The following is a 21,099-nucleotide window of genomic DNA, read 5'->3' as shown; positions in this document are numbered from 1 at the left end:
TCTGTTTGTAAATCCCTCTCCCTGCTATGTTAGATGCCAGAGACCACAAGTGAAGCATCAGGAAATGTAAAATGCAAACCACGATCAGCGATCTCTGGCACCCACTAAATGATGTCCATGATGATAGTGCCTGTCAAAATAAGCACATTTGGGCTGATTCAAAAACTGTATTTTGTAATATGCAATTAGTATTACAGTAAAAAACGTACTACAAAATGCAATTCACAAACCTATGATTGGAAAACTTCACTTCCAAATCTAATATCTTTTCTTTGGGGATATTCTCACACATGTTACTACCTAGGGGCCAATTACAAGTCTGGCGGTCGAAGTGGGGGAGCGGCAGTGGTAGTCTTCCGACTGCCCTATTACGATTAGGGCAGCAGGACCCCTATTGCCCCACTGCAGCTGCCAGGGAACCGCAGTTCCATGGTGGTGTTGTGGTGGTCAGGAGGCCGCAATATGCTTGGCGGGACTGCCACTGTCCCGCCAAGCATATTACGAGTTTCCTCTCCGCCAGCAGTGCCATGGAGGTTGCAGGGCTTCTTGTTCCTCCTCTGCATTGTGATGCATGTTGTGCCCACCTGTGTGCATGCACCCCAGTTTCTGCATGGCATGGACTTTTCATTCCATGCAATGCAGGAACTGTTTTTGGCGTTCCCATTGCGGTGCCCAGTTTTAGAGGCATCGCCATGGGAATGGAAAAAAAAGCCTGCTAGACAGGAGGAAATTCCTAATATGGCAGGCGGCCTCATTATGGCTTTGGCGGTGCAGCGACTGGCTGGGCCCGGCGCCGCACCTCCAAAGTTGTAATCAGACCCTTAGTAGTAAATGTGGGTGGGACCATGACAGTTGGATGGAAAACGAAAAATATTTACTACTAAGGGGCCGATTGCGAAGAGTTGTGTGGAAACTTTCCGCCCGACACTGTCTCAGAATGGGATTCGACTGACTCGCGGCCGGTGGTTCCGCCTGAGCAATTACAATTCGACCAAACACTGTTCTGTCGGATTCCCATTGATTCCTATGGGAGCCTGTGTTCCGCCTGACAATACAGGTTCCTATGGGGTGTTTGCAGGAAGCCCTGCACCCTGTCTCAGGCACCCCATTGTGCCTGCTACACAGTGCAGGGTTTTACAGGGGGGGTCCCTTGGGTACCCCCTTGGCCCTCAACCCGAGGCCGCAGGGTGAAGTGGGCCTGCTAGGGGCCTCCAAAGTCACTTTCCGACAGCCTCATCGCCCCAGACAGGCCGACTCGGAAAGGCTGTTGGAAACCGACATTGTAATCACTCGGTCAGAAACGCTGTTCGTAGAGCTGTACGATGCGGTTCTGCCCTACATGAATGCTCCAAGAGCCGTTCAGAACCGATTCAGAAAGACCGTGAGGTTTACAATCCGACCGCGAACATCGTAATCGGTTGGGCAGATTATAAACTGACCTAGGCGGTCGGAAGCATTCCAACATGGTTGAGGAGATTCCGAATCTCGGGAGGAGGCTTTCTACCAAACACCGTAATCGGCCCCTAAGTTGTGGGGGTTTAGATACGGCTAAACGGGAGTTTAGGGATGGAAAGACACCCACCCACCAAACAGTAAACCTATTGATATTTAAAAACTGCAATACAAAATTTACTGCAGCCAAAAAGAACCTAACATAGTAGTAAATGTACTCTAGCTTAGACCTGGATTAAGTCCAGTGCCATACATGGCCAACTGCTAAAACTGCAACACCCTCCCATTTAAAAAATTAGATGCGGGAACTTAAAATAGAACCCCATCTGTAATACAATTAAAACACATTTATTTATTAAAGACTTTTTAAAAGTACACATACATTTTATTTCAAGTTAAAAATGATATGTAAATTTATTGTAAAAAAATAATTAAATGAATATAAAGTAATTCTGTCTGTATTTTTTTGTAACATTTAATACATAAAAAGTAAATATAAACATTTAAAGTTTTTAAACATATCTTTAAAAATAATTGTAATTTAATTTGATATATTTAAATATTTAGATATTCTAAATATTTAATTCAACATTTCACAATTTTTACTTTAATTAACTCTTTACATAGATTTTTCAATAGTGTAGTGGTAACCGTACACTATTAACTGAATTTTGAATTAAATATTTAAATCCTCTATATGTAGTAAATTAAATTACAATAAGTTCTTTAAGGATTTATTTTTTTAAAAATCCCACCCGAAGTACAATGCTTACATCTCTCTGTAAATTCTAAATTCCTGTTCACTTAGACTCATCTGCCACTTTTGTTAAATGCCATTACCAATAAGAGTATTCATTTAATTGATGTTGCACACTTTCCGCTTCCAAATCCGAATGTGTGAATAACTATATTTAGCAACTGTATCAGTTCTGTAACATTTGAAAAATGAAAGCATGATGTCTGCTAGATACAGTCAATCAAAAGTTGAACTATTTTGAATGGTAATTATGCATGAAATAGTTTGTATGTTCCATGACTCTGCTAGACTCTCCCTCCAAAGTTTCTCATACTCCCTGTAAAGCAATGTGGAGCTGGTAGATAAATTGAGGACACAGGAAGGCTGTTTACAAGAAGTTTATTTCAGTAGAAAGATCCCATCCTTCTGCAAGCCAGCATCAACATCAACTGACAACATAACATTCTCTACATCAGAATCCCATGACATACTTACAATTCTATTCATCATAACTAAGACATGTCATGAGATTCCATATTAACCAAGGTAACTATGATGGAAGGTGGGATACCACACAATCAGTTTGGCACATGTTACATACTATGTTCAATGTACTAGCTCAAAAGATTTGCACATAAATCATTGTTGTCCAGAAAAAACACACAGACCAGGGTTGTGTGAATTTGATTGTATAACCAGTGTCAGTTTCAAAACGACACTTTAGTTGGGTGACATGTAAGACAAGTAGAAAATAACACAGTAAAAAAATATATTGGAAAAAAATCGAGGACAAAAATATTGCCTTGTGAAGTGCAAAAGGTCCAGTACAAAAATATCATGCACAAAAATATCTACATTACTCATGTGAGTCAGTGGAGAACATGGCGGCTGCCGCTTGAAGCCGGTCGCTTGCTCACCGGAGGCGCTCGATCTCTCGTGGCTCGTAATGGAGACAAACGAAGCCTAGTTCTGCGCAGCATTGATCCTTACCTTTCCTTTCCTTTTGCCGGTGCCCTTGCGCGTCGATTGTCCATCGTGGTGGTCCCTGGAAGTGCTTCGTCATTCTTTTCCTGGTCGTCTCCTTCGAGTTTGTGCTGAGCCGGGTTGCTCACGTTCCTCCTGCTTGCTTCCGCTGGGAGGTGGCCGCCCTGGAGTTGAGGCAGGCCGCAGGGCAGTGGTGGGTGGTCTCCTCTGGGGCAGCGTGAGCAGCGGCAGCACACGCCCAGTCTACCCTGCTGCTGAGGGAAGATATGTTTTGGCTAGCGAGGAGGTTGGAGTGGTCAAGGAGCTCAGTGAAGCTCACAGGCAGCCTCTGAGCCTGCAGCAAAGTCGAGAGCATCATCCGTGTCAGGCTGTTTCAACTGGTCCACCCACAGGCACCGACTCATCCCAGGAAGGTAAAGGGTTTCTTCAGGCCCCTCAATAGTGGTGTCTAGAGGGAGAAGGCAGGCCCCAATGAAAGAAAAGGCTTCCAGTGGGGTGAGAAAGAAAGCCCCCCCCTCCACTTGCTCAAGGAATAGTACAAGACTCAGAGGGGGGCAACTCAATTTCCAGCCCTTTTCAGAGGTGTGAGGTTAAAAGCAGGAGTATTAATATTAAAGCTGGTAAAGGTAGGGGTAGAGCGAAGCCCTGTGACCACAAGATAAAAATTACTCCCACTTTAAGGTCATACTTTAGGGTACAACCTACTGTGGTTGATATAGTACGGCAGGGAGAAGCCCTCAGAAAATGGCTACTGGCTCTGCCCAACTCGGTCCCTAACAAAGAGCAAATGGTAACTTTGGCACCTTCCCCCTAATGAACCCTAACAGCAGCCAGGGACAGGAGTGTACAGGAGCAGGGGGAGTGCGGAGGCAGGTGGGGTTACTGCACCCCTCGTTCAGAAGGGAGGGGATGAGCCTGTGACAGCAGAGATAGGCACTGAAGTCCCTGGGGGGACATTGTCTGCATCCATTGAAGTGCTGTTTCACACCCTTTCGGAAGATCTTAAAAAGGGGTTCGCAGTGTCTGAATCCAACCGAGGCGAGATTAGACATTTATCCCTGGAGAAGAAGAGCAACCTATTAAATTCTAGACAGAATCCCTTGAAAACACTGTGGGGGAGTTAAAAGGGGAGTTGTTATCAGACATATTGGATGTCAAGCAACAGCAATTCCCAGAGCAAGAAATCACTCAAGAAGAGGTTAAGAGAACGATTCAATCTAGTAAAGGGGGTAAGGCTGCCGTTCAGCACAGTCTCCCAATGGAGCTCCATAAAAATCTTAGGGAGGTCCTAATCCCAGTAATGACCCAGCTCTTCAACGAGATTCTAAGCAATGGGGAGAAATTGGCAGACTCTTGGGGTGAGGCCACAATCACTTTAATTCTAAAGCCTGGGAAAAATTCAGCGAGCTGTGAATCGTACAGACCCATAGCACATCTTAACAGTGACTATAAAATCTTTGCTATGTTTCTAGCTGACAGATTAGGCACAGTAATGGGTGATAAGTTGCACCTTGACCAAAAAGGCTTTGTCAAGGGTAGAAGTATGTTTGAACTCACATATGACATAATTGACGCCATAGATCCACAACATACTCACTTCCCCTTGCAGCCATGACCCTTGATGCCACCAAGGCTTTCAATAGAGTCAATTGGGTTTATCTGACGTCACCAGGTGACAAAAAATCAACGGAGCCCCACTGGGCTAGATATGATTAGCTCTCTTGCTTCCAGTCTTCTCCTTGTGGTTTCTGATACTTCTGCAAAAACATTTAAACATAACTAATTTAAAAAAACACAATTTTCTTGTGTTTGAAATGTAAAATTTCCATAGTTATTCTAACATAAAGGCCTCTATCTCAGGAACATCATTTTAATTTACATATTTCCATTTTTCATTATTTTAACCCAAATGCCCTGCTAGTTCTTCATCAAGATAAAGCCTTGAGGGATGTAGGATGTTATATCTGATACAGTGCTTAATTTAACCCGGTGCTTTACGGTGGTCAGAACTGGCACTTAATTGTCACCACTGGCTCTAGTGACAGTCCATATATCAAACTACAAAGTCTGTGGGTCTAACAGACTCTCCAAATGGAGATCCAAAGCACTAACAGTACAAGTAAATCATTACTACAAAAACAAGGAAGGAGTACTATTTAAGAGGACAGAATCCCATTGTGGTTCCGACCGACCGAATATGATGCTTCCAAACACCGTTCAGAAGGACTCCCATTGACTTCAATAGGAGCCTGTGTTCCGACCGACAACACAGGGTCCTATGGGGAAAATGGGTGTCTGTGGAAAACCTTGCACCCTGTGACGTGCACCCCATTGTGCCCGCCACACTGTGCATGGTTTTATAGGGGGGGGCAATTGGATACCCCCTAGACCTCTAACCGGAGGCATCAGGATGAAGGGGGGCCTGCTAGGGGTCCCCCAAAGTCAGTTTCCAACAGCCTTTACGTGTCGGACAAACCGAGTCAGGAAGGCTGTTGGAATCCAACATCCTAATGGGTCGGGCGGTCTGTCGGAAACGCTGACCTTAGAGCTGTACGAATCAGCTCAGTTTTTGTCTTTTACAGGTGATGACAACAAATCCTGTAGATCTTTCCAAACAAAAAGGATATCACAGGTGTTTGTATGTTGTATTGTTCCAATTTTATTATTAATATATTTTTGCACTTAGTATTTGCAGTAGCAATAGTCAACTAGGTCCTGAAGAAGACCCCCGATCAAAAGACTGATCACCATGGCCGAAATATGTAGACCCTTTGTTCAGAGCTGCCCGCTCAACAATTGTTTCAGATCGCGCTTGCACTGTCTTTTAATATTGACACCAAGAGATAACTATTAAAAATATCTTTTTTCTCCTGGTAGCCAATTTTAACTTCACTTTTTCACAATATTCTATGCACTGCAATTTGCCTCACATCTATACAGATCTTAGGAGATCCAACAATCTGATCTACCAAAACATCCCTGAGCTCCTCCCTCACAGTGAGAGGATTGTAGCCCTTGGTTGCACTAGGTTTTGCAACCAAGAGGAGATCCCAGATGATGAAGCAAGCCACCTCGGTGGGTGATGGGATTCCGTCCTCTTAAATAGGACTCCTTACATGTTTTTGTAGGAGTGATTTACTTGTACTGTTAGTGCTTTGGATCTCCATTTGGAGAATCTGTTAGACCCGCGGACTTTGTTGTTTGATATATTATTGACTTGGGATTTCATCCGCGCTGGTCTTTAAACTTTTTCCCTGAGACCCTTAACTTATCTTAGTGTTGTGCTTGCTTCTAGTGACAGTCCACCACATGGTGTTGCTGTCTGTTTAATTTTCAGGTGAGCACAACAGACTGGTTTAATAAGTGAGTTTACATTGAAAGGTAATAATAGCAGCCTCTCACACCATTATTATATCTTTGTGTGGCTTGAAATAATATGAATTGTCACGCTATGGGAGTGGTATGGTTAGGTGTTTTGCTGGTACTGTCATTCTCAGTGCTGGCAGGGACAATGGATGGTGCAGGCTTCAATGGCCTTCCGAGAAGGGCCCTGGCACTTAATTTATTACAAATTAAGCACTTCTGATAATTATTTTAGATTCCAATCGTCTTATCTCTTGCACTCTATTACCTCCTCTCTCTCTGATTGGAATCCTGTCTAATACACGGAATGGTAACAGATTTATGTTCTGATTGTGTTGAGATTTAAATTGTCTTGCGATTGGATACTGTTTGTCATCTTTGTTTATCACCCTTAGGTTTTCTAGCACTCTTTTCTTTGCTTTACTGGTAGTACTTCTGATATAGTGTTTTTTACATGGTGATGTTATTGCATAAACCACAAGATCCGGGTTACATGTTAAGGGGCTCACAACAATGTCGGTCGGAAGCCAAACTGCCTGACTCCTTGTCGGATTCGGTTCCGACACGCGGTCAGCGGTTCCGACCGACCGATCATGATGCTTCCAAACACCGTTCGGAAGGACTCCCATTGACTTCAATGGGAGCCTGTGTTCCGACCGACAACACAGGGTCCTCTGGGGAGGGTGTCTGTGGAAAACCTTGCACCATGTGACGGGCACCCTATTGTGCCCGCCACACTGTGCATGGTTTTACAGGGGGGGCTCTTGGATACCCCCTAGACCCCTAGCCGGAGGCCTCAAGATGAAGGAGGGCCTGCTAGGGGCCCCCAATGTCAGTTTCTGACAGCCTTTTCGTGTCGGACAAACCAAGTCAGGAAGGCTGTTTGAATCTGTCATCGTAATCGGCCGGTCGGTCTGTCGAAAACGTGGACCATAGAGCTGTACGAATCGTCTCATTCCCACTCGGACTCTCCGAATACCGGTCGGAACCGATTCAGTTTCCCTGTATAGTAATTGGTCGGTCGGAATTGTTTCCGACTGATTTGGGCGGATGGGTTCAGAGACGGTCTAGGAAATTCCGACTGTCGGTTGGAAGCTTTTCGAACGACAACTTAATGAGCTCTTTAATGTTTTGTTATCTTGAATGGTTGCTGATCTTCCAATAACTTCACTGTTTTACAATTATGACTATGTTTACAAGTTTTACACGTTCCGCATGTATAAAAGCCTTGTATAGTGTTTGATTCAGTATTGGATGTTATCAAGCTCTGACTTAAGGTATCTTTTAAGGATTTAGCCTTCCTAAAGGTGAATTGTGGATTTGTCCCTGCATAACTCACTAAATCTGGGTCAGCTTCCCAGGCTTGACTATGGAAAGAGGTAATAATCCTCACTAAATGTCCTTCTACCTGACTCTCAATAGTGGGTGTTAAAGGTTCAGTTCTCACATACTTCACTTTCTCACATGCCTGTTTGATAACCTTTTCGAATATCCTCTTTCTGTAAATCTATCAATCATAATCTGTTTTTATTTTTGAAACCCTTCTTCCGAGCTACAATTCCTTTCAGCTCTTAACATTTCACGGAAAGGGATACTTTGAATCATACTTTTTGAATGACAGCTTTCTGCATACAGTAAACTGTTCCCTGCAGTTTCCTTACGGAATAGATTGCTGTCCAATCTGTTGCCATTACACTCAATCTCAGAACTGAAAAATCTATTGTGGGTTTGTGAATGTGACTGGTGAATGTGAGATTCAAAGAGTTATCATTAAGTGGGTTGACAAAATTATATGCTTCTTCTACATCACCTCTCTAAATGCAGAAAATATCATCAATGTATTGTATCCAAAGGACGACATGATTATCATAATGACTGATGTTTCCGAAGACCTGCTCCACCCAACGGGCCAGGTATAACCCAGGAAAGCTGGGGGCGAAGCAGGTCCTCATCGCTGTTTCCTGGGTCTGTCTATAGAGTTAAACAAAAGCGTAACTTTACTACTCATAAATGCCCTCTCTGAATACCGAAAGTCATTTAAGTTAGACTTTTGTCTCAGTTTACCTTTGTGAATCAGGCCCAGTGTTTCTTTCTGCAGCTCATGTCCACTATACTGAATGGGCCACATGGCATGGCTTCACTGAGACGATGTACTCCTTTCTCTTACTCCTATTTCTCAGCAACAGTGGTAAAATCATCACTCTTGTTTCTTCCACTGCTATTATTGCTTGGGTTCTTTGTACACAGGATCACATTTTTCTTTTTCTAACAATTGTTCAGCCACAAGATCACCAGATTGCATCAGTTGGAATAATTAAAATCACTTTTCATACAGGACTGAATATCTTTATCGTGGTCTTTAATAGATAAGACATTTTTTAAGGTATCGATATATGGAAAAATCAAATGCACTGTCTCCTAGGTCTTATCATACACATTATACGTAACGATGTGCAACGTACTAATCATAAGCATTTATTATAATAATGTTGCATACTTATGAGATTCGTTTTTTTTAAACTATTTGGTTTTACTATAGCAATTTTATAGTTACATACCTTGTGGTGATGCTGTGTTTCTTCTATTACCTTCTATAGGTAGCTATTATCACTAACCAACAATACTTTATTCAAGGAGATTCAATTTTGATTCTTGATGTATAATGTTTTGATTATATGTCTTTATCCTAACGTTTATTCTGTAATTTGTAAGAGAATGTTTCTCAGAAAATAATCAATAAACTAACTATTATCTACATGTTGAAGATGTTTTTTTAATTTATGATCGATAATATAATATGTTATCTACATCGGAGATAACATTAAGAGCCTGACTTAGAGTTTTGCGAACAGGGTATTAGCGAAGGAGTACCCTGTCCACCAGACTCGTAAGCTGTCCACCCAATTTTCAGTTGCGAGGACTGCTATGGTTACGCCTACAGGGTAACATGTATCCAGTTGGTGCAAACCTTTCTCCTATGGCATGAGAAAATATGGGCCATCGGTGGTAAGCCACCCGTACACACTATTTAGAGTGGGTAGTTGGAGGTTTTTTTTCTGTTCATCACTGCTAGTAATCTCCTGGCAGTGAGGGTCAGTAAAAATAAAAAAAATACCTCCAATACCATGGGAGGGAATCCCCATGGTGCTCGGCCCATTAGTTTTTACTTTTTCAAAAGCAAACTCCTGCTTTGGGAGTTTGTTTTTGGCCAAGCAAAAACTGTTCAAAGTTTGGTGTAAGCCTCAGTCACTAATGACTGGGTTCATCCTGGAATGGCATGGTGAGCAAAAAAATGATGGATTTAGGCCAAGATCTCTGTACTGAGGTGAATGTGTGACATTGTTCTGCATTCTGTCCATCAACTGTTGTTTTTGCATTTGTCACCCCGAGTGGGAAGGGTATGCCCAGACGTGGGTCCCGTGCTCTCCATGCCACTGGAATCAAGCTATCCTGGCTGATGAGGGGTGTTACCCCGAAACCGGTCCTAGGATGCTTGTTTCCAGTCCAGGGAGGACCTGGCTTGGCAGTTCGGGCTGGACTGTACCCATGAGGCACAGGGTCAAGACTGATTTGCATATGGCTGGGTTCAAACTGGAATGGCATGGTGAGCAATAAAACAATGGATTTAGGCCCAGATCTCTGTACTGGGGTGAATGTATGACATTGTTCTGCATTCTGTCAATCAACTGTTGTTTTTGCAATGACGGATGCACACCAAAATTTTAAATGGCTTTCTATAAACCACCATGACAATGGTTCATACAAAACCATACAGTTCAGTGCAGGGCCGGTGGTGGCCACTGAATTAGACAGGGGCTCTAAGGCAGTTTGGTGGATGTAAAGTAACCCCGACTGCCTTTACTCATTCCACCAAACTCTAAATCGGGCCCGCATGTTTCCGCAACAACTCATTAGTTCAGATAGATAAGACCCCTAGCTATATCTAAATCTCTGAGTTAAACTTAATATGCTCCCCCAGAAATTTAATTATATTAAGTAAAATGATTTATGAGCAATGCTTTCTGTTAAGAACCCATCCGCTGTGTCAATTTGGTTGCATTTTTTTGCATGTAAAATACATAATTAATCTGGTAATATATGCACTCTCCAAGACATTTATTTTCAGCCCAGATTTACATTTCAACAGTCCAGTATCAATCTACAAGATTTAGCTGGTCTTAACACTAGGAAAATAGGGGAATTCAGGGTAGATTTGCGTGGAGTAATTATTCTCTGGTACTGCAATTAAATTAAAATGTGTTTTAGAAATGTTTGCAAAATATGACAACTATGACTAATCTTTAATTCAGCAACAATGAGAAGAAGAGTCATCCCACTGTCACTAATTGCTTAGTTCAGAATAATAAGCAACCTCAGTGTTTTGACAGTGATTCAAGAAGCGGATAATCCCATATAGACGTGTCAAACTTAGCTTTAACTCTTACCTCACTACAGTGCAGGATGTATTTAAATTCATTATAGAAGAATATAAAGCTATCTATGCGTAGTATCCGCTAATGCACTATGCATCTTCATGTATTATTTTTTTATCACGGTTTTTATGGTTTAGCTTTCATTTACCTACATCTGCTTTCTTTCTTCCGTAGGGTTTTTCGACTCCAAGTCCAGGGGCACATACTCCAGCGGCTGTAAGTGCAGGAGGGTATTTCCCCTTGTGATGCTTACAATGAGAAAGCTATAGAGTTGAGTGCATGTTAGTGAATGGGCAAAACTGAGAATGAACCGCTGCTCTCTTTTCACATTCTGCTAATATTAAAATATAAGACTTCTGAAATGAATAAAAATAGCAGTCGTATATTTGCGCAGATGAGTTAACACAGATTATTTGATACTTAAGCTTGTCTTACACAGCACTCATGTTCTCTTCATTTGTGTTTGTTAAGCACATTACATAAATGCCAACTTCTTTGGGGGAAGACCTTTTGTCCTTGAATTTTTGTCGATGGCATATTTGCTTCTGATCAGTGCTTAATTTGAGCCGATGGTTTATGGTGCTTGGCACCAGTACTTATAACAGTTCACCACATGGTGATGCTGTCTGTCTTATTTGGAAATGAGCACAACAACAGTTGTTTGATTATTATGTATACATTAAAAACTGCTAATACCAGCCACGCAAGCCATTCTTATAGCTCTGTGTGGCCAGAAATAGTCTAAATTGTCAACCTTGTAGAAGTGTCATGGTTAGTAGTTTTTATTACCAGCGTAGGCAGGGGCAAATAAAGGGTGGTGCATGCTGCAGTGGCATCTTAACAAGGGCCCTGTCAGGGCTTTTTTTTCAAATTAACAGTGCTTCAGATATTTCATTTTAATAACTCAATTACTGTTGTGCTTCATTTATGGATCCATTTATTTTATGTTTTAGCCTTAAGTCAAGCTGGGTGCTGAAAAACTTAAAAACACAAAAAGCAATGTAATAGATGAATGAGTCTCTCATTAGGCATTTTCACATTGTAAATCTCTGCATGCATTCTAGAGTCTCAGATAGTGGATGGACTATTTGATGACAGTCATGGACTTCTAGTCAACAAAACACGGGTGTAGTGGAAGTAATATAACAGCCCTCTGACTCCTTATAATATCACAAGTTTCAAGTAAATTTTTATTTATGATACAGAACTCCGAGGAGGTCAACATAAACCTTTAGCCAAAAAACATACTTTCAAAATAAACATAAACAGTAAAACACATATACAATTGGATCCTTGGGGTACTGTAAAGCCAACCCAGCATAATACCCAAATACTATAAATACCATAAAGTTAATACAGGTTTATAAAGCACATAAAAAAGTTAAAACTCTATCACAAATTATTTCATTGGTAGGTACATAAAGCGAATATAGTGCATCAAGGCAGAGAATATAAGTGACAACAGGCAAATAGATAGTTCTCAGCTAATTACAGCAACAGAGCAGAGGCCCAAAGCAGACAAAACGAACAAAGTTAAACATTTGGAAACCATTTACACATATTAATCATTCGTCCAGGGTACCTTTAATGCAACTTTAAAAAAAAACACTGAAAGAAGTTAAATGCTCTATGGCAAAGCATTTCATCATCATCAATATTTCTTTATTTCAGTTAATAACCATAAAAGAACAAACACAGGTGTATACAAAACAAGTTAAAAAGTTAAAATGATTAAAACAGTTAATTTTTGAAATATTACTTAAGATTAAAAATAATGAGGAGGTCAATCACATTTCCAGTCCTTAACTTTGTTCTTTGAGAAAATTCATCCTCGCCCACCACATAGAAGTTAAGAAGCTTGAGACCCCATAGACAATATGGGGTCAGTGTTGTATTTTAAATGTCTGAATGCTTCCATACAATGAGTTGTGCCTAGATTTTTACATAACTGCACCAGCCCTCTGTGTCTTATTGAGTGGTATCCCTGGCAAAAAAAGAAAACATGAAGTTCAGTCTTCGCACATGTTACATGCGGGGCACTCCACTGGATTGCCACTAGACCATTTGTTGGTAAATGCACGCAAGGGGAGACAACCATGCCGAAACTGCATATAGAGTTTTCTGCCTAATGCAGGACGAATTTCGTCGAGGCATGTCTCCAACTTGTATATGTCCTTTACGTCCAGAAAGTGTGACGTGAGAGAACCATGGGCAGGTCCTGCATGAATTTTTGCGATTTTTACGCCCCAGTTACTAGAACTTAGATGTTTACGTGGGGTTCTCAAACATGCTATGTCAGGTTTGTCCCATGGATCTATTTGTCCTATTGCACTAAGGCAATCCCTAATATGTATAAGCCAAGACAGCTTTACTGAACCGGGGAGTATGTACTCTGCCAGTTCCGGGGTCACACAGAGGCGCCGCCAAAAGAGTTAAGGCCTGCAGCCAATTTCCTCAGTGATGGATCTCGTCCCTAGGTCCATACGCAGTGGAATCAAAGGGGAACTTATTGGTAATCCGAGCAGCTGTCTGAGAAATGTATTCTCGGTATTAACCATGGGCCTAAGGTTAGAATGCCCCCGGAGTTCAGCTCCATATAGGGCAGCACTCCTAACCTGGGTTTTGTAGATAACCGGGCTCACTGGTTTGTGGAATGACTTTCTAAAGAACTTAACCAGGCCGCCTTTCATTTGGAGGTGCATAAAGTGACTTTAGTGCATCTGAGGCAGAAAGAATAGCAACTGTAAACAGATAGGTCTCAGCCAATTTTGCCTACATAATAAAAGTGCTGGGCAAACAAAAAGAACATTGTTAGATATTGGAGACCACATTCGGCCGCAATGCCATGTCATTTAGCAAAGAGGGGATTAAGTGGGAGCATTCCCTGCCTTATAAGAATCCAAAAGCGTCTCAACCCATGAGGCAAATTCCAAATAACATGAGACTGTCTTTATTTACTAAAAGGCAGCTTATTAATATTCTGAAAAACACTTTTTTTGAGACATGCTTACCTGTCCAGACAAAAGCTTAAGCACCATGTAGCTTGTTATAAACTGGCTTTTGATTGCTGCGTTGTTAAAGCGAGAGCCATTGAGATCTACCTGAAGCATATCAACAGCATAAACAAAATTAAAAAAAAATGAATGACATCCTTAAAGTCGACCAAAATGTCTTTCTTTATACAGAACCCTTAATGAGTCATCTTCGCTCTTTACTAGACAGGAAACCCAATGTACTAATCCCATCAGGCTCGAACAAAACCACTTCTCAAGCCCATTTCTAACCTTAAGGCCACCACTGGGATTGCTGAGTTAACAGAAGATAGGTTTCGGAGGACATTTCTTTCCATCATAACTAAGAAACACAATTTAGAAACTTCAATCAGTTCCAGTCCATAAAGCAGAGGGGTAGGGATTTTGGCTTACATATGCGAAAAATGTAATGTAATGTAATGTAATTTGGTACTTGTAAAGCGCGTCTGTCACTCCGTGAGGAGTATCCTGGCGCTGACTTGGTTTGGAGGTGAGAGTGGGCCGTGAAGATACTAAATAAGAGAGAGGCATAGTTCGTCTGGGGCAATAAATACCCAAGTCTTCAGGGCCTTCCTGAATTGAATCTGATTTAAGTAGCCTTAGATGAGGTGGGAGTAAATTCCAGGCTTTGGTCCCGAGGAAGGCCACTGTCTTTCCTCCTTTCAATTTATATCTGAAAGTGGGGGGTTTGAGCAGGTTCGCTGATGATGACCTGAGAGACCTGGTTGTGATGTATGGAGCAAAACGTGCTGCAAGATACTTAGGTCCTAAGTTGAGCCTGGTGCTATAGGTGATCAGAAGAATTTTAAAAAGGATTCTCTTGTTCACCGGAAGCCAGTGAAGACTTTTTAATGCTGCAGATGCTGAGGATCTTCGTGGGAGTTTGAGCACTAGCCGTGCCACCGCGTGTTGAACCACCTGTAACTTCTTTAGAATTGCTTTATTAGCTCCTGTGAGAAGGCTGTTACAATAATCTAAGCGCAAGAGAATCAAGGCCACTGCCACTGATTTCCTTGCAGCAAGTGGGAGAAAATTGAAAACAATTTTTAGCGATTTGATAAGGCTGAAGCATGTCCCTGCTACAGCTGTGGCATGTGGGAGGAAAGAGAGTGTTGCATCAAATTGTACTCCCAAATTCTTGGCCACCTTGACCACGTCTGGCGGAGGAGTGGTTCTCTCAGGCCACCATTTACATGGCTGGAACAGAACATCTTTCCCTATCGGGAAGATTTCAATTTTGTCTGTGTTGCATCTGAGGTGATTGTTTCTCATCACTGGAGGACAGCAGATAGGCAACTTTTAAAGTTGGATTCTGCATCTGTGGTAATATTATCTACTGAAAGGATCATTTGGGTATCGTCTGCATATGATGTAACTTCTATCCCAAATGATCCAATCAGAGAGATGAGCGGGGTCATATAAATGTTAAACAGCAATGGGCTTAATGAAGAGCCCTGAGGGACACCAGTTGTTATGTTAAGCTCTGCTGAAAGAATCGTACCCAGGGTAACCGCTTGTCTGCGGTTAGTGAGAAATGATTTAATCCATTCCAACACAATGCCCGAGATGCCGCTGCGTTCGAGACGCTTCAGAAGAATGTTGTGTGAAATGGTATCGAACGCAGCCGACAAGTCTAAAAGAATCAAAATCGCTTTCCTGCCTTTGTCGGTAATCGTTTTTAGAGTGTCAGTTATCTCCAGGAGAGCTGAATGTCTTCAGGCGGTTCCCCAATAAAAAGCACCCAAGCCTTTAGCCTTGGGCTTTGCTTCATGTTATTTTTAATATGGTCTTTTTCACTAAGGTTCTCACATGTTATTTTCCGCAAGAAAATATAAGATTTTGCAATTTCAAAAATGTGTGCACCCAGAAAACCAAGTAAAATTAGCATATTTCATTTTTTTCGTCCCATTAAAAGTACAGAATTATACTTTTAGATTTATTAATCTTTAAGTGATGAGTATCTGCAAACTGTTGCAGCAACTGGAGCCGACTGTTTGACCCTTTTGGGGTCAGATCAAGAATTATTCTGTTATCCTCATAAAGTAAGCAGATAATTGGCTTACCCCCAAATTATCGGTGCAAAACCCTTGCTCAGAGTCAAGTGGCTGGGAAGATCAGAATATATAGGGAAAAAAGGTGAATTTCTAAAGCATACTTGTTTTAGCCCATTTAAAGTGGGAACTGCCTGAGAGAGGCCCCTATCACAGCCCAGGAGAATTCTGCAACAGGTGGAGGAGTGGAGGAAAATGACTAAATCTAAAAGTGTCCCCGGCATACCCAATCTTAAACTATTCTCCAATGCAAAGGGTGATCAACCTCATCAAATGCTGTGGATAAGTTTATAAAATCCACCTGAATAATTTCTTCTCTCACTAGAACACATTTTTCTGAAGGGCGGTTATATTGTCGATAGTTCCATAATATCACATTAACTTTGACCCTGGTTCCAGATCTTTGACTCTCACTACATCAGAGAAAATGACACCACTGAAGGTAATAAATACAGCAATAATCCTGAGAGGGGCAGTTATCTGCTACCCAGGTACTTGCCACACATACTTGCCACAGTCATTACTTCTGAAGTACAGATCCACATGTGCAGGCACTGCCCTAAAACCACAATTATAACCTCAAATATCTATTTATAGCATCACATGCTAACGTTAAACTGGCCTCTGTTGGCTCAGAGGAATAACGCGCTCCCTCCCAGAATCTATCTTTGACCGCATGGTTGCAGGCTAAAATCTGAGTTGGTCCACACAGCTTTTCATGCTTCTGAGGTTGATAAAGTTAGTACAGAGAGGTGGGTAACAATATACATCTGTTCTTCAGCAACAAGATGCCCAAGGTTTGAAGGTGTGCTTTACAAATACACTTATGGTATGTAATGTGCAATTGTTAATATCGGTGAATGCAGTGTCAATGTATACCATAATATATTTACACATAACAATGTCAATAATGATAAATACAATGTTGATGTATTCCATGACACATGTATACATATTAATGAGAATGTCAGTAAATGCAATATGAATGACCACCATGTTATCTGTACAAGTAATAACAAACTTGTATCATTGCTCTCAAATTCACCTGAGATGACTTCCCCTTCAACCCTGAGTCAGAGGCAGTAGTATATTTATTTATTGCACAGTTACTTAAAACCATTTGCAATATACCAGAATAATTTAAAAAGCAGAACATTTAGAAAAATTCATTTACAATTATAGCCAATTTCGTTCCATGGAAAATACAAGTAAAATGTGATTAAATTAAAAAGTTAATAAGTTAATTGTGTGTAAAGCATTGTGACGGAAGTGTGCCTTCGTTTGTCCACTGTGAATCTGTTTTCTCGCGGTTGGCTTGATTTTGTTCTTTAACAAGTCTGGAACGCACTTCCTCCATATATCTCCCGATTCTAGCCAGATCGGTTGGTAGAGTGCAAGAAAATAGAGCCACAACAGCTTCTTTTACTGTCCGAACACCTTTGCATAGCCATATTGGCTTTAGTAGTTTCAGACGAGATTGTAACAGACCTGGGCAGCAGCACGTCAGGTGTAGTAATGATTCTGTTTTGAAACTGCAGATTCTACAGCTGATTTTGAGTTCAAGGGCTTTCCACCCCGGATTTAGTTCTTTTATTGGGAGAGGTACTAGTCTGGCCCACTGAATGTTTTTTAGGGCCTTTCTCCCCAGTGCTTGGTGAAGGTAAGGCTGGGATTTGTGCTCCATGTATGTAGCGATCGGCCCAGATTGTCCTCTTCCACTCTCAAAATGTGCTAGATCAATTTCTCTTGACAATTGGTAACATTATTTATTGATTACCTTTTTGATGACCGGGTAGGTTATGTCCTCTTGGCCCCAATTTTGTGTTGCCAAATCTAAAACATCTACTGCTTCCTGCATGTAGACCTGCCATGGGTTAGGAGGTTCATCATAGATGGGTTTTAGCATGCTCTTCAGGCTCCCATCCGGAGCTTTGCGTACATGATAATAATATTTTGCATGAACTCCCAAGCATTCTTTACTCTGTTGCACCAGGCTAAATTCAGACGAATCCCGCTATTGTGGGTGTGTTTAGGTAGTTTAAATATGCGTTTGTACGCCCGGCATTGTGCTTTTTCCATCATTGTGTTCATTTTGCTTGGGAATGCCTGCTGTGCGTAACCCGCGATTGCCCTTTTTTTAAAACAAATCCCAATCTTTTCTGGATTTATAGTTAATTCATTGATCTGATTGTAGGCGTTTAGAGCGTCTAGTCACCTTTGGAGTCCTTTTTTTGTGTGATCAATCACAACTAGGTCGTCCGCATATTGTAAAATTTGGATTTTATTGACTCCAATCTTTGGGACTGCGAGGTTGGCGTTGTGGAGCCTCTTGCCCAGGTCGGCTGTATATAGATTGAAAAGTGTTCGGGCAAGTACACATCCCTGTTTTAAGCCTCGATATGTAAGACACTTTTTTGTTGTAATGTTGTTTGCTAATTTGACTTTGATCCAAGTATTGCTGTATAACAAGATATTGGTGTTGAGGAGGCCTGGTGGAATTTGCCAATTGCACAATTTGGACCAGAGCTTGCAACGTGGCACCCCGTTGAAGGCTGCTGAATAGTCTATGAAGCAGGCATAGACTGGTTTCTTATTTTTGACATTGATTTGCTGACTTAGATATGATACGGCTATGATGTTATCGATTGTCGAACAGCATTTGCGGAAACCTGTTTGATAAGGGGCAAGGATTTCATTTTCTTTGACCCAACTGTTTAGTTCTGTCAATAGGTTGTTTGCATAGGCTTTCCCTTCGATGTCCAGAAGGGCTATTAATCTGTAGTTTTTTGGTTCTGTCTTGTCGCCTTTCTTGTGTATGGGTTGTAAGATTGACCCGCGCCACGAGTCTGGCACTTTGGCCTGTAGTCGGCATTCGGTGAATAAATTGGATAGGACTCTCCCCGAGTATATTGGATCTTCCCTAAACATTGCAGCCGGGAGGCCATTAGGTCCTGGTGCCCAGTCTTTCCTTATCTTTTTAACTACTTTTTCAACAGTTGTTACGTCTTGGTCATTGCTCACGACTACATTAGTAGGTTCGACTACATTGTTTATGCTCTCTGTGTGGCCGTCCATGGTCCCTTCAGAGTTCAGTGCAACCTTCCTTTTCCACGTAAATTGCTGACACATGTCTCAACCATGCGTCGGCGTGTACAGAGTTACTCCGGTCTACTTTATCATTATCCAACTGGGCTATATATTGCCAGAGTTGTCGATGTTTATAAGGTTTTGTTAGCTCGTGGATCTTAATCCATACTTCATCAAGCCTGTTTTGCTTGAGCATCCATAGCAATTGTTTCTGCTCTTTATGTATTTTGTTGCGCTTGTCCCTTGTTCTTTTAGAACCAGCGATCTTATGTGCTCTTTTTGCCTTGTTTAGGTTGCAAGTTATGTCACCCAGTTTTGTGTTGTTATGCACGGTTTGTATAATAGTTTTCTCTTTTGGTTTGGGCTCAGCTTTCTTCAAAGCTGTTTTCAGGACAGTGGTCCACTCTGACCAATTTTGCATATTGGGCTCAACACCAGAGTAATTGCCTGTGCGTTCTTGTTTTTCTTTCCAGTCCTCAAATGCCGTCGCCTGATGCTTGTTCCATTTTATTCTTTTCACCTGGGCATATTCCTCAATGCCTGTCGATTGGGCTACTGTTATGATTCTTTCCCGTTCTTTGATAGTGATGTTCAGTTCAACCTGGAGTATTGCATGATCACTAGTGTCATCTGCTTTAATTTCAAAATTTTCAATTTTGAAAGCGAGTTGGTTGCATAAAAAAATATAATCAATTGTGGAGCAATTCTTAAATGTAGTTGTCCCTTGGTTGTTTGAGTCTGAACTTTTTAGTTGATTCGCGACTGAATTGAGATCGTAATTTAATAAAAAATTATTGAAAGTTCTTTCAGCGCTAGTTAGGTACTTCCTTTCGCACCGCTTTGTTCCTAGGTGGTGCAAATTGAAGTCCCCCACAAGCATTTTCCCCAGTGACCAGTGTGTACATAGAATTTCCTGCATTGTTATAATCATAGATTTTGTGACCTCTATTTTCAATTGACCAAATGCGTTTAAGTATACATTTATTGAAAGCAGCGAGACACTGTCTTCCTTGTCCCTTTTTCCTTCCACTGAGAGTGCCGGCAGCATATTTGAATCGGTGTTTATAATCCTTACTGTTAGTTGTTTTGCGTGTTTAACATAAGTTGAGATCCCACCTGATGGTCTTCCGTAGCAGTTGTGTTTGGTGACTAATTAGTGGAATCCAGCATATCCTTCCAGGTGTACCGGCTCTGTAGCCCAAGTTTCTTGTAGGAATATGATATCACCCTCTAGCAGTTTATTTATTGCTGTGACTTGTTTAAGAGCTCTTTGTAAACCTACCACGTTCCAGGAGACAAGTTTAAGGCTTTGTGGTGTCTTTTGAAATAGGCCTGATGTGCCGGTGTTTGCCGCTGTTAACAATTTTTTATCGGGCTGCGCTCGAGGGTCCCCCAAAAAATTAGCAGTGTGCTCTTTTACATCAGGTATGACGAGTGCAGCTCTGTGTGTCACTGTTGTTCCCCTGAGTCAGACATATGTGGTCAGACAGGTGCTGCAACCTAAACCCAAGCCTACCGATTGATAGGTCATAGGTGGGGTTACACTTAGTCCGAAGACAAATGTGTGAGAAGGGAAAACCCAGATCGAGCCCACAGACAGGCAGCTACACCACAAAACGATCAAGGAGATTGGCCCCAATAAACCACATTGAGCCAAAGGGGAGCATGTTCCCAAAACACCACAAAGGCTGATGCCACATGCAGTTTGGATCACACAGCCAAACAGAACACAGCATGCACACTACATGCAGTGATCACGTGCTACCCACACCGGACATCTGGACACATACACAGTGGCCCATATTGGGTCTCCACAAAGTCGAGATCCACCCTTTCCCCTTTATCAGATGTTTGAATTTATGCTTCATGACTAGACCCGGATTTACGTGTTCTACAAGAATGTGTAATCGGTTTATCGCACTTCAAGAACTATATACAATGCTTGCCAAAACCTCTGCACA

The 21,099-nt window shown here is 41.7% G+C and overlaps 1 protein-coding gene across 8 annotated transcripts in view; it reads left to right on the top strand.

Annotated features, from left to right (window-relative positions):
• The window catches only part of LOC146861800 (uncharacterized), a 1,595,865-nt gene that overhangs the window by 1,051,478 nt on the left and 523,288 nt on the right, over positions 1 to 21,099 (top strand). For all 8 annotated transcript variants that reach the window (XR_014978338.1, XR_014978334.1, XR_014978336.1 and 5 more), the window contains one exon: positions 11,143 to 11,184. Coding sequence is in view for 1 of the 8 variants with exons in the window: in XM_085643197.1 (XP_085499323.1) it covers positions 11,143 to 11,184 (42 nt within the window). In the remaining 7 variants the exon portion in view is untranslated. The remainder of the gene's footprint in view (positions 1 to 11,142; positions 11,185 to 21,099) is intronic.

This window comes from Triturus cristatus, chromosome 2_2 (genome assembly GCF_964204655.1).
Source record: "Triturus cristatus chromosome 2_2, aTriCri1.1, whole genome shotgun sequence".
NCBI classification, from domain to species: Eukaryota; Metazoa; Chordata; class Amphibia; order Caudata; family Salamandridae; genus Triturus; species Triturus cristatus.
This window is presented reverse-complemented; position numbering and strand designations above follow the sequence as displayed.